Source organism: Brassica napus, chromosome C7 (assembly GCF_020379485.1).
Source record: "Brassica napus cultivar Da-Ae chromosome C7, Da-Ae, whole genome shotgun sequence".
Classification (NCBI taxonomy): Eukaryota; Viridiplantae; Streptophyta; class Magnoliopsida; order Brassicales; family Brassicaceae; genus Brassica; species Brassica napus.
Genome location: NC_063450.1, coordinates 39737014 through 39749833, shown reverse-complemented (window position 1 = coordinate 39749833; position 12820 = coordinate 39737014). Strand labels below are relative to the sequence as shown.

At 37.3% G+C, this 12820-nt stretch overlaps 1 protein-coding gene and 1 non-coding gene across 2 annotated transcripts; both read right to left on the bottom strand.

The window, feature by feature from the left end:
• Positions 1-1871: 1871 nt before the first annotated feature.
• On the bottom strand, positions 1872-1978 carry LOC125590759. The gene has a single exon (XR_007326763.1). It is a non-coding gene; the product is annotated as a small nucleolar RNA R71 (small nucleolar RNA).
• A 7184-nt stretch (positions 1979-9162) lies between these two features.
• LOC106430267 (transcription factor MYB21) lies at positions 9163-12232 on the bottom strand. Its single transcript, XM_013871029.3, has 3 exons — positions 11624-12232; positions 11001-11130; positions 9163-9818 (listed from the first exon to the last, which is right to left on the bottom strand). Exons 1-3 carry the CDS (start codon positions 11778-11780, stop codon positions 9407-9409), a joined length of 699 nt encoding a protein of 232 aa, XP_013726483.1. The 5' UTR covers positions 11781-12232; the 3' UTR covers positions 9163-9406.
• Between the last annotated feature and the right edge of the window lie 588 nt (positions 12233-12820).

Sequence of the window (12820 nt, the reverse complement as noted above, 5' to 3'; positions counted from 1 at the left end):
CGGAGCTACGCCGTGAAGTCGCTGTGACACACATCCCGGAGCGACCTGGCCAGAGCGACATGGAGAGGTCGCTCGCGTTTCTATCGTGAGACACCCCTCTCAGAGCGACTTGCCAGAGCGACGCTCCGAGGTCGCTCATGTTTCCATGGCGAGACGACACAAAACGAAGCCCGGAGCGACCTCTCAGAGCGACCCACTGAGGTCGCTCCCGAAGGCCAGAGCGACTTGTCGGAGCGACATGCCGAGGTCGCTCCGCGTCTATTTGCCTGTCGAACTCATGTTTTCTAAGGGCCTTTGGTCATTTCATTATGCACGTTTTACATTGCCTAAACGTAAGTTAAGTACTTTTGTAAGCCATTGGAGGCAGAGAATCTCTTTTTCTGAGGAACAACTAGTAAAACTTCTTTTGATTCAGATTTCATTACTTTCAATCTTGTGTTCTTGTTGATTTCTTATCTATTTCTCTACATGATTAATCTGAAATCCCATATGGGTTTAAGAGGAATCATGGAGATTAGTGAGTAATCACCTTTTGAATTCATGGGTTAGGGAGATCAAGGGTGATTAGGTTAGTTCTATGATGTTTTAGTGTAGATCATTCTTGTTCCTTGCTAGTAGAGTATTCATAATGCATCTTCTGAGTTGACCACTCAAAAGTTGATCAATAGGCATTTCCCACCCAAAAGGTATTTGATGAAATGCATGAGACAACTCTCCTAGGCTTTTAGTATACTTTGCCAAAGACATTTGTTGTTAAAGGTGCTAAGATAGCTAATAGACTTGTTAGTAATGATTGCTTTCACATTATTCAACCAAAAACATTTGATGTTTGAGATATGTTAGCAAATAAGCATTCATCTAGACATAGAGCTTGCTTAGAATTGTGTCTAAGCTTAAGGTCGATAGTTTGATTGATCATTTGCCATCCTTAGTTCGATACTTGATCACCCAATGTCTAATCCCTATGCCCATGAGTTCTCTTTTCCCTTAGTCAAGAAAGTATCATTCCGTAATTGATTTCTAGTATTAGTAGTAGTTTAAAACCCATCTAAATCATTGGTTGCACTTAGATTAAGTGAGTACTTACATTCTCGGTGCTTTGATATCCTTCAGAACTGGTTCGACAATCTTTTATACTACAACATTTGTTTTAGGAGCCTTTGAAACTTCTAACATCAAATTGGCGCCGTTGCCGGATTCTGAGTAGATTTGAACATTGAGATTTAGTCACTTACTTGAGACTAAGTCATTTTTATTTTCTTTTGTTACTGATTCTCCTTCTTCACCTCCCTTTCATCTACAGGTGTATGAACTTGCGGAGTAGGGGTCCATCAAACCTAGTTCCAAGAGCAGCAGACATCAGAGCTTTAGAGAGAAAGTGTGCTAGAAAGAGAAGAGAAGAAGAGCAACAGGCTCACTTGCAGAGATTGGATACTGATATGGGAGACATACCTCAAAATGATGCGAACGCCAATGAAGCTAACAACGTTCCACCACAGCGAGCAGCTTGACCCATTGGCACTTATGACCGCCCCAACATTCATGGTCATAGATTGGGAATCCGAGCACCCGCCGTGGCAGCCAACAACTTTGAGATCAAATCAGGACTCCTCAACGTGATCGAGAACAACAAGTATCATTGCTTGGCTCTAGAGAACCCATTTGATCACTTGGACAAGTTCGATAGCTACCGTGGGTTGTCAAAAATCAATGGTGTGTCCGAAGATGCCTTAAAGCTCAAGCTATTCCCTTTCTCTTTGGGGGATAAGGCACGTCAGTGGGAGAAGTATCTACCCATCGACTCTATCACCACTTGGGATGACTGCAAGAAAGCATTCTTGGAGAAGTTCTTCTCTACTTCAAGAACTGCTAAGCTAAGAAATGAGATTTCCAGCTTTCAACAGAAAAACTTGGAAGGCTTCAGTGAAGCCTGGGAGAGATTCAAGGGCTACCAAGCTCAATGCCCACACCATGGTTTCTCTAAGGAGAGATTGCTGAGCACATTCTACCGTGGCGCTCTTCCTAAGTACAGGGCCAGACTGGATACAACTAGCAATGGGTTATTCTTGGGGAGAACTGAGGAAGACGCAGAGGAGCTGGTTGACAACATGGTAATGAGTGATGCAGTCTACAGTGGACACCACGACAGAGGCAGTCGAACAGATGATAAGTAGACGAGGAAGGAGTTGAAAGCTCTATAGGATAAGATAGACATCCTCATTGCTGATAAAGCCACCCAAGAGCAGCTGCACTTTGTTGGTAACCCAAGCCAAGAGACACCACCTGTTGTCCATGAGGTTGAGGGTTTGGAAGGCCAGGAAGAGCTGTGTTTCATCAACAACAATGGTAGCTGGTACAAAAAAGAGCCCAACTTTCAGTACAACAACTACCAACAGAAATCCTATCCCAACAACCAACAGAGTGGTTATCCGCCTAGAAACAACCAGCAAGGCAGCTATCAACCTCAGCAAAACCCCTCGTCTGGTTCCTCTGCTCCTCAAGAGAGCAGCACTGATACCTTACTGAAACAAATCTTGGAGTCTCAGACTAGAAGTGAGAAGCATGTTGGTTATGAGTTGAAGAACCTTCATTCCAAGATTGATGGGAGCTACAATGAGCTCAACAACAAATTCTTACATCTTGCTTCTACAGTCAAGAATTTAGAGAATCAGTTTGCTTCGATGAACACTCACCAGAATCGCCAGCAAGGATCCCTACCTGGAAAATCTGACCAAAACCCCAAGGAGGCCAAAGCTATCACCCTTAGGAGTGGTAAGCAGTTACCTCCTACAACCCTCTCCAGGGATGCTGAGAAACTAGGAGAGGAGGTGGCCATCAACTTAGATGATGAAGTGGTGATTGTTGATAAGAAAATCAATGATGAAATCTTGGAGAAGATTGTGGAAGCCAAAGGTAAAGGAAAGGTTGGGGAAGAGAAGAAAGCAGTGAAAGATGGTGAAGTTGTTGCTCCAGCAAGTGAGAATTCTTTTGTTCCTCCTCCCTATGAACCCAAACTTCCATTCCCTGGTAGATTCAAGAGGCAGCTGCTAGAGAAGTACAAAGCTCTGTTTGAGAAGCAAATGAGTGAAGCTCAGGTTGCAATGCCCATCATCGATGCTTTCATGTTGATTCCTCAATACAACAGGTTCCTGAAAGATGTTGTAGCTGCAAAGAAGAAGGAGATGGAAGGCATGATGATTCTTACCGATGAGTGCAGTGCCATCATTCAGAGGCATGATGTTCCAGAGAAGTTAGAGGATCCAGGATGCTTCACACTACCTTGTGCTCTTGGACCTATGGTATTTGAGAAATGTCTCTGCGATTTGGGAGCTAGTGTCAGCTTGATGCCTTTGTCTGTTGCAAAGAAGCTTGGATTCACTCAGTACAAGAAGTGTAGACTCTCTTTGGTGTTAGCTGATCGTTCGGTGAAGTACCCTGTGGGCATCTTAGAGGACCTCCCTGTGAAGATTGGAAGGTATGAGATACCTACAGATTTTGTGGTGCTTGAGATGGGTGAGGAGCCTCAAGACCCATTGATTCTAGGAAGTCCATTTTTAGCTACAGCAGGAGCTATTGTTAATGTGAAGGAAGGCACGATTGATCTCCATTTGGGTAAAGAGAACATCCTCCACTTTGACATCAAGGGGAAAATGAGAAAACCAACTGTGTTCGAGCAAGCCTTCTACATTGAAGAGATGGACACTCCTGCTGATGAGCACCTTAAAGAGTTACCACCTGAGGACAACAAGGAGGGAGCATCTCCCTCTACTCATTCCCCATAGAAGGTAACCCACTACTTTCCCTTGTATATACCATTTCGTTTTTGCATATTAGTTTTCTCTTTTTGGGTATCTCTCTCTCCTTGACAACACAGAGACTGTGTCATTTAAGTTTGGGGGAGGTATCAAGTATTTGATCATGTTTGCTTTGATGTTGTTTCATTGAGTCATGCATTGCATACCTATTTGCATAAAAAATATTTTGAAAAACACAAAAAAAAAAAATCATTTAGTTTGCATCATTTGCATTTCTAGGAGAGTCTAGAGCATATAGGTTGCATTTACTTGCATTGGGAGCAATGATTTGAAATGCCTTGTAAAGAACATTACTTTGCACCTGAGTAGCTTATGCACCTCTCAAAAAGACTTGTATGCTTCGAGCCTTGAAAACTCTTCCTGAAACTTGTTGATTGCTGAAACTCAACCTTTGAAGCCAACTACAACCTTGTTTGAACTGAACGAACTTAATGCTTCTTGCTTATGGTCCCTTGTGTACTGAGTCATGGATATACACACTTGAGTTGTCACATCCTTTATGCCAATCTTTTTGAAAAACTCGAGTGGTACACCATTCCCAAAATCATTCCCTCCTTTTGAGCTTTCATTATTTGATGAGTGAGGTCTTTTTCAGAAAGCCTTACATGTGCATAATGTTGAGAGTATCGGGAACAACAATGCTTGGCCTTCATTCTTGCTAGATTAGGCACTCTATTGTCTAGCTATAGGTGGGGCTGAGTGTTGTGACTATGGTTTGGAAGCATGAAAAGTTCGAAGGAAAAGAATATACTCTTTGTGTTTAAATGGATAATCTTATTGGAATTAATAGATAAACGTCTAGCTCGAGTTTATGAAAAGTCTTGGCCCCCGAAAAAAAAAAGAATATAAAAGAGAAAAAGAAAAAGAAAAAAATATATCTAAAAAGAAGAGAAAAAGAAAGAAAATTGGGCTAGCAAAGTTGTTTAGAGCTAAGATTTGTTTAGAAGTTGAGAAAATCCTTTATAGATTTCAAAGAAAAAGAGTTTTATGTGCAAAGTGTTCATGAGATCTTTTGGTGAGAGATGAGAGTTGGGTTTGACATTGAGAAGTGATTGTGTAACTTGTATGTTTGGGAAAATGGTAGAACAATGGAGATTGAGCATTGTATGCATGAGTTGGTCCCTTTCTTAGATATATTATGTGCAATGTCAAGACTACTTGTTTTGAGAGTAAACCACTTTAAAAGATCATGGATTTTGAACCTCTTGACCCACTTGAATAAAAGCCTTCCCTTACTCAACCAAATGATTTGGACCAATTGACCATTTGCAAGAATTCACTTAATGTTTTATGCTTAATGAATGTGAGAGTTGGTTGATTTGAATGTGTGGATGCTTGATTATGAGTATAAGGGCAAAAGAAGTTGAGATAGGCCTAGAGAAGCTAAAGTGTAATAAGAGAGTGTGCTCATGTTGGATTAGATGTTGAATTGAGTGCTAGTTGTGTTTCTTTTGGCTATGAGCTCCCACCTTAAAACCTCTCTCCCTATGAGTTCTAGAAAGTTCACTTGTGGACAAGTAAAAGAACAAGTTTGGGGGAGTTGATATCTTGCATATTTCCATTGTCTTATCCATTCACCCATGTGCATTTTGATCATATAGACTAGGATTTAGCCATGTTTAGGTTACATTTTGCATACATGAGTCTTTATCAGGTGTTGGAGTACCACATGAAGTTCTTGGAGGCATTTGGGTGCATTTGGAGCTCAAAAGAAGTGTTTAAAGCGATCAACGAACGAGCAGCGCACTAGAGCGACCTCACCGGAGCGACGCCGTGAAGTCGCTGTAACACACATCCCGGAACGACCTAGCCAGAGCGACATGGAAAGGTCGCTCGCGTTTCTATCGTGAGACACCCCTCTCAGAGCGACTTGCCAGAGCGATGCTCCAAGGTCGCTCGCGTTTCCATGGCGAGACGACACAAAATGAAGCCCGGAGCGACCTCTCAGAGCGACCCACTGAGGTCGCTCCCGAAGGCCGGAGCGACATGCCGAGGTCGCTCCGCGTCTATTTGCCTGTCGAACTCATGTTTTCTAAGGGTCTTTTGGTCATTTTATTATGCACGTTTTACATTGCCTAAACCTAAGTTAAGTATATTTGTAAGCCATTGGAGGCAGAGAATCTCTTTTTCTGAGGAACAACTAGTAAAACTTCTTTTGATTCAGATTTCATTGCTTTCATCTTGTGTTCTTGTTGATTTCTTATCTATTTCTCTACATGATTAATCTGAAATCCAATATGGGTTTAAGAGGAATCATGGAGATTAGTGAGTAATCACCTTTTGAATTCATGGGTTAGGGAGATCAAGGGTGATTAGGTTAGTTCTAGGATATTTTAGTGTAGATCATTCTTGTTCCTTGCTAGTAGAGTATTCATAATGCATCTTCTGAGTTGGCCACTCAAAAGTTGATCAATAGGCATTTCCCACCCAAAAGGTGTTTGATGAAATGCCTGAGACAACCCTCCTAGGCTTTTAGTATACTTTGCCAAAGACATTTGTTGTTAAATGTGCTAAGATAGCTAATAGACTTGTTAGTAATGATTGCTTTCACATTATTCAACCAAAGACATTTGATGATTGAGATATGTTAGCAAATGAGCATTCATCTAGACATAGAGCTTGCTTAGAATTGTGTCAAGGCTTAAGGTCGATAGTTTGATTGATCATTTGCCATCCTTAGTTCGATACTTGATCACCCAAGGTCTAATCCCTATACCCATGAATTCTCTTTTCCCTTAGTCAAGAAAGTATCATTCTGTAATTGCTTTTTAATATTAGTAGTAGTTTAAAACCCATCTAAATCATTGATTGCACTTAGATTAAGTGAGTACTTGCATTCTCGGTGCTTTGATATCCCTCAGAACTGGTTCTACAATCTTTTATACTACAGCATTTGTTTTAGGAGCCTTTGAAACTCCTAACATCACCGACTTCAACATTAACTCTGTATAAATATAGTTAAAATATGTGAAATTCATCGAGACGGGAAGAAACTGGTTTATGCTATATATGGAAAGTACAGCAAAGGCATGAAGACAAGAACAATGCTCCAAGCAGCTAAATGAACAAAGATAAAAGAGAAGATAGTAAAACCCAATACTTCCACGTCTATTATATTTGTAGAATTCTAAGCCACTTTAATTTATGTTTGTGACCGACTTGCCATGTGATTTTTCCTTTATAATTCACATGGGAAGTTGGCAATCTCCACATGGTAAACGCGTTGGCCTAGTAAAAAAAATTGCTATTCTTTTTAAATTCAAAATTCAAGCTAATTATCTAATATAAGTATCAAGTTTCATTACAAATATAATTAGCATGGAATCTGGATATAACTGAGACGCTGTAGATTGATCTGAGATGTCTTAAGAATAAGACAAGATAAATGAGAAGAAAAAACTTAGTTTTGAGAAAACATGTTATAATCTTATACCACAAATTAAAATACACATAATATAGCAAATCTATGACATGACCTACTACATCCGTTTACTTTAGCTATTGAGGGTGAAATCAGTTCCATGTTATATGCATCAATTCGATCGTGTAATTTATCCTACGGCATTTGAATCAATAAGATATTCGATCTAAAAACTAATCCAATAACAAATCATCATGCATAACTCAGAACTTGATTCTTTGATATTCCGAGAGCTAGTGACCAATATGTCTTTCACTTATGGTTTAACGATAATACGTTTAAAACCATAAAATAAATCTTTAGAGTTTGAATGAGGATTGATGTCTTAGCAAAAAAAGAAAGAAAGAAAAAGAATGAGGATCGATGTAAAGACGAGACCGGAAAATATAATGCATTTTTTTTTAGAAAATAATGCATTCACTTGGTAGTTGGTACATACCTTGCTTTTTTTTTTCATGCACAATTTATTTTTGTTCAGTTTTGTTTTTAACGCCGTTATTTTTCATGATCTTTATATAAAACATGAAAATAGTTTTTCCACTTTTTATAATTTACCCCGAAAACGAAGACGCTATATCGGCACCTGCTATTTTCTTAAATATCTTTACATAATTTCTTATATATATCCGTCGAAAAACAAATGAATTATCAATTATTCCCATTCTAGCCAATGCATAGAGAAGAGAAAGTGGAGCTTGGATTTATCCTCTACACATGCTTCATTCGGACAAAATGTGTCGTTGGCTAAAGACTTAAAGTTAAGAAGTTCGGTAAAGCTTAAATGCTTTTGCCGTCTTGCAATAGTGCTTGCACTTCCCGACCTAACTTCATGTCCATTGACCAACTATTCTATCTGATGTATGCAGATAATAAATCTACACATCAATACTCATTTTTTATAACCGTGGAGATCACAAAAACTTTATAGGTCCACAACTTTATCCCACGAAATTTTACATTCAGACACGATCTAAATGGCACAGCTAGCTAGGTGGCCAAGACGAATTGCCGAATTGCCACTGGGCTTAAGACAACTTGGTTTACACATCAATATTCATACTGGCTTTATTATCATATCAATATATATATACACTTACGGCTCAATTACTCATTACGTTTCTAGGCTCGTCAAATCTTATATTCCATACATTTTCATCCCATGTTTGTACCTTTTTAGATGTAAATATTTACGGATTTTGACGCATGGATGCAAATTAGTGATAAAGAACCATTTTATAGATTCTCTATTTATTTAAACAGTCTATTTCTTCCTTTGACAACGAAAATAAAATAAAAGATAAAGTCGATATCTTCGTCTTGAAGGTTGTGGTTTTAGTTAATGGAGTTAGGCTTACGTCGGGTTCTGCATGTTGAATGGCGATGCCCAAAAATGGATAAAAATTGTTGAATAAAGGCACCGTGAACTGTACAAAAGCTATCTATTTTCAGCTGTGACACTTGTCTTCTTGCTATTGGTGAAATAAGGTTCCATATGCTTGTGTCATGTGATATGTAAATGCATCGGTCCACATGTATATGTATAGACACGCCTAACTCATGTGTATCTGTTTTAAAGTTAGAAAATAGCTATGTATTATTTTATTTTTTAACTATATATTAATTGTACGAATATGTTAATTACTATTCATTCAAATGTAGTTATCGTTTATTGGTTAACGGATAGCTCATAGTTGTATCAGTCAGGTATAAGCTTAGACGTTTTTAATAGTCGAGTAAGATGTGATAAAACTTCAGTTCAAAAAAAAAAAAGATGTGATAAAACCTCCATAATACATTACACTATGGAACAGAGAACAAATAAACAAACGTTTGTATTGGAATATACAAATCATATGCAAAAACTAGTTAGTGTTATCATTTATACATGACACAAACATTCCTACGACAAAATATTCAACTAGTACAAATATAAGGCCAAGAAATAAATGACCCCTTCCAGTTTTATTTATGTATAACATCCAACGGGTTGCAATAAAGTTCAAAATATATATCAAGGATTATGATTATTGATATTATATAAAAAGTATATTCCCAAACCTCGAAACGTCGAGGCAAAAACCATATACATGTCGCGTACTAATCACGGTACTAAAAATCACAAATCTCAAAGTAATATTCCATATTTTGTTTTCCGAGCGATCGTTGTTAATCAATTACCATTGAGTAAATGCATTGATGACCAGATATCATCCATGCCCCAATAGTTTTCACCGGTTTGATCATCAACGGTCATCGGTACCGAATAATCTGCTGTCGTCGCAGCCGTAGTCACCGGAGCCACAGGCGCAGAGTAGTTACCATAGTTGAATTCCATATTGGTATGTTGATACGACGTTGTTGTAGGAGAATAAGTATCCATCGCCTGATCTTGTGCACAAAAGACATTATGGGCCGACGTGCTTGCAGCGTGATCATTGATTTCTGAACTCTGAGATCCAACGGACGACGTTGCAGTTGCTGCTACATCGGTTTGTTTGATGTATTTTTGTATTCTTGTCCTCCAGAAATTTTTGATCTCGTTGTCGGTTCTTCCTGGAAGGTGTTTAGCGATTTTTGACCACCTGATCATATATATTAAGTGTTAATTTATTTATGAGATGAGTATTTATATTATTTAATATAAGCATAACTAAGATGATGAGCTAATGATTGTTGTGGGGTTAGCGGTCTAATCCGTGACTGCGACAAACCAAGTACGTCTAGATGAATCCAAAACATTAAGGTTTGCGTCTCTTTCAATTATGCCTTTTCTTGTTGTCAGGAGACTTTATACTTTTGTTCACATGTACTATGTTTGGATCTTTTTCAAGCCTTATCAAGTTTGTTAAAAAAAAAAAGTTTATCCCTTATCCTTTTGGTAAAAGCGTTACTTTTTTTTTGTTTATTTGTTTGTTAAAAAGGTCTATAAAGTGTAATTTTCTGATTTAGTAAAAGCTTGCTATCTTATGAATAAATTGTCAAGACGTAAGAAAGGAGGAAGAAATTTGAAACTAAAAAATCAGTAAAAAAACAAAATCTACATCATGAATTATGAAAAAAATAGAACCGAATATAATCAGGCTGATAATAACTTCACCCCATACCTAATAGGCTGATACTCATATCCGTAATTAGTATACCAGAAGGAGTTATCTTCCCATAAAACGATAAACTAAATTGTACTTACTTAAAAATGCAGACAATCTGTACCTTTTAATCTTGGGCATAATTTCCCAGCTCTTTACGTACAAAACAAATAGAAATAGAAATTGGATAAACAAGCAGACAAGGAAATAAATAGAGCCGCGTAAATCTTTCAGAAACGTGGGAAATCAACTTGAATAATTACGGAAATTCTGTACTTTATAAATCATATGAAAATATCGGGACAAGTGTAGCCACGAGTACGGGAGAAATACGCACGAGGTTTTCATGTTGTTTTGATAAACATGCACGAGGTCTAATGTTAGTGGCTTGAAAAATTCGACATGTGCAGGAAATGAGAACTGACGGCCAAGAAAAAACTTCGATCAAAGATTGTCACAAAGGAATTGAACGTTTTTGTTGCTTTAATCACTAAATGTGTTGCTTTATTGTCTTTTCACAGATCTACGTGGCTATATATAGCCTCAAGAGTATATAAACGATTCAAAGTTCGAGTATCTTTGTTTGAGAAAGAAAGTTAGAAAATTTTGCCTTTGTTCTTTTGTTACACATAGTGTATGTGTATTTGTATATAGTCATTTATGTAAATTAAAACTTACCTGTTTCCCCACTTAGCATGAAGTTCCATGATGATAAGTTGCTCCTCCGGCGTGATGTTTCCACGTCGTACGTCAGGGCGGAGATAGTTCAGCCACCGGAGCCGGCAACTTTTCCCGGTGCGTTTTAGACCTAAACGTTTATTTAATAAATCATCATAGTCAAATATTGTTTCATACGCACTTGCATATCCACATATGTGTATTTATATAAATCGTGAATCACTAAAACCCTGTTTATTATTAGAATACTTATTGTCTTACATAACTTTCATTTATGCCTAGGCCTAGAAGAACATTTACGCAAAAACGTCTTTGGAGGTTTCCTTTAATTTAGATCAAATTTTAACAAGGAAAGAACATATTAGCAAAACAGTTATTCGTTTTACCAAAGAATTGAAGATATAGATAGCAAGTGTGCTTCATAGGTGTAGATAATAACTATAGAAGATAAAAAAAATTTGGTATGAGTGATACAAGATTGTTACTCTTGTATAATACCTATGCAAGTTATGTAGAAACCCTAGTTTATATATTAAAATACAACGTAAGATAAATCTATCTATACACATACGTATTGGTGATTAATTATAAATTGAAATTCTTTAAGAGGAAATTAAATGAACCTGCAGATTTGGCGAGAGTGTTCCAAACGCCATCGCCGTGGTTGGCAATATAGTTGATAAGAATAAGATCTTCTTCCATCGTCCACGGTCCCTTTCTCACCTCTGTTTCTCCTGATGATCCCGAACCTCCACTACATATTCCTCCTCTTTTGTCCATTTTATTCTTATTTATTAATTGATAACTTATAGCTAGATGGAGAGGAATATAAAAGAAAGAGTGACGAGTAAGAGAGAAGGTTGTGGTGAGTTGATATTGAAGGTTGTGGAAGGTGCGCAACTGCTTTTATAGAGACTAAATTGACCGCGTGATTAGCAAACCATAATCCAAATTCTTAATTAATCATATATGTATGGTCATTAGCTTAAAGTTTTAATTAATCATCATATAATAAACTTTGTAATTGGGATATAGTAACACATGTGACTATGTATAACACCTTTCACGACCTAACCATATACAATAACATAGTTTCCTCATCCATGCCCGTATGTATATCTTGAAGACTGAAGAGTATTTGATGCATTCATGTGTCATTTAGTTCACACATATACACATGTTTGTTGATGTAAATGTATAAGTTTGAATATGTATATTATATCACCCAATAAAAAAGAAGGCCGTCGTCAATGGGTCATTTATGATCGTTATTTAGTGGTTCCGCTTAGGACCGATCGTAAGACATTGATTTGTGTCAATTCATTTATTTTACTTTGCATAACTCACGTTATATGTGTAAGTCTTATTTTATTTAGTTGTAAGTCTCTATATTAGTCTCTTGATTTCGTCGTGAAAAACATACAATTTCGTTCACAAATAAATCTAATATTTATATAAACAAAAACTAAGGTAATCTTTTTTATGTAAAACGATTACAAGCTGAAAAAAAAAAACAGATTGTGTTTATTAAACTTTGAGAAAATAGTTATGTAACAAAAACCGTCGCTTTATTTTCAAAATGACAATCTTAAATATATGTCCAATTTTCTAATATTTTTGGTAGTATGATTGGTTTTCACCTTTTAGATATATAGAGAACCAAACCAACTAAGTTGAATTAAGCGTTAGCTTGATTTCTGACTCGGTTTCTAAGTCTTGGTTTACATCGTTTACATCCCGGCTTAAAGGATACATGATGTGCAGTAAACATTCTTTTGTAGCCTAATTCCAAGCTCAATAGTTATTGTAGCATAAAAGAG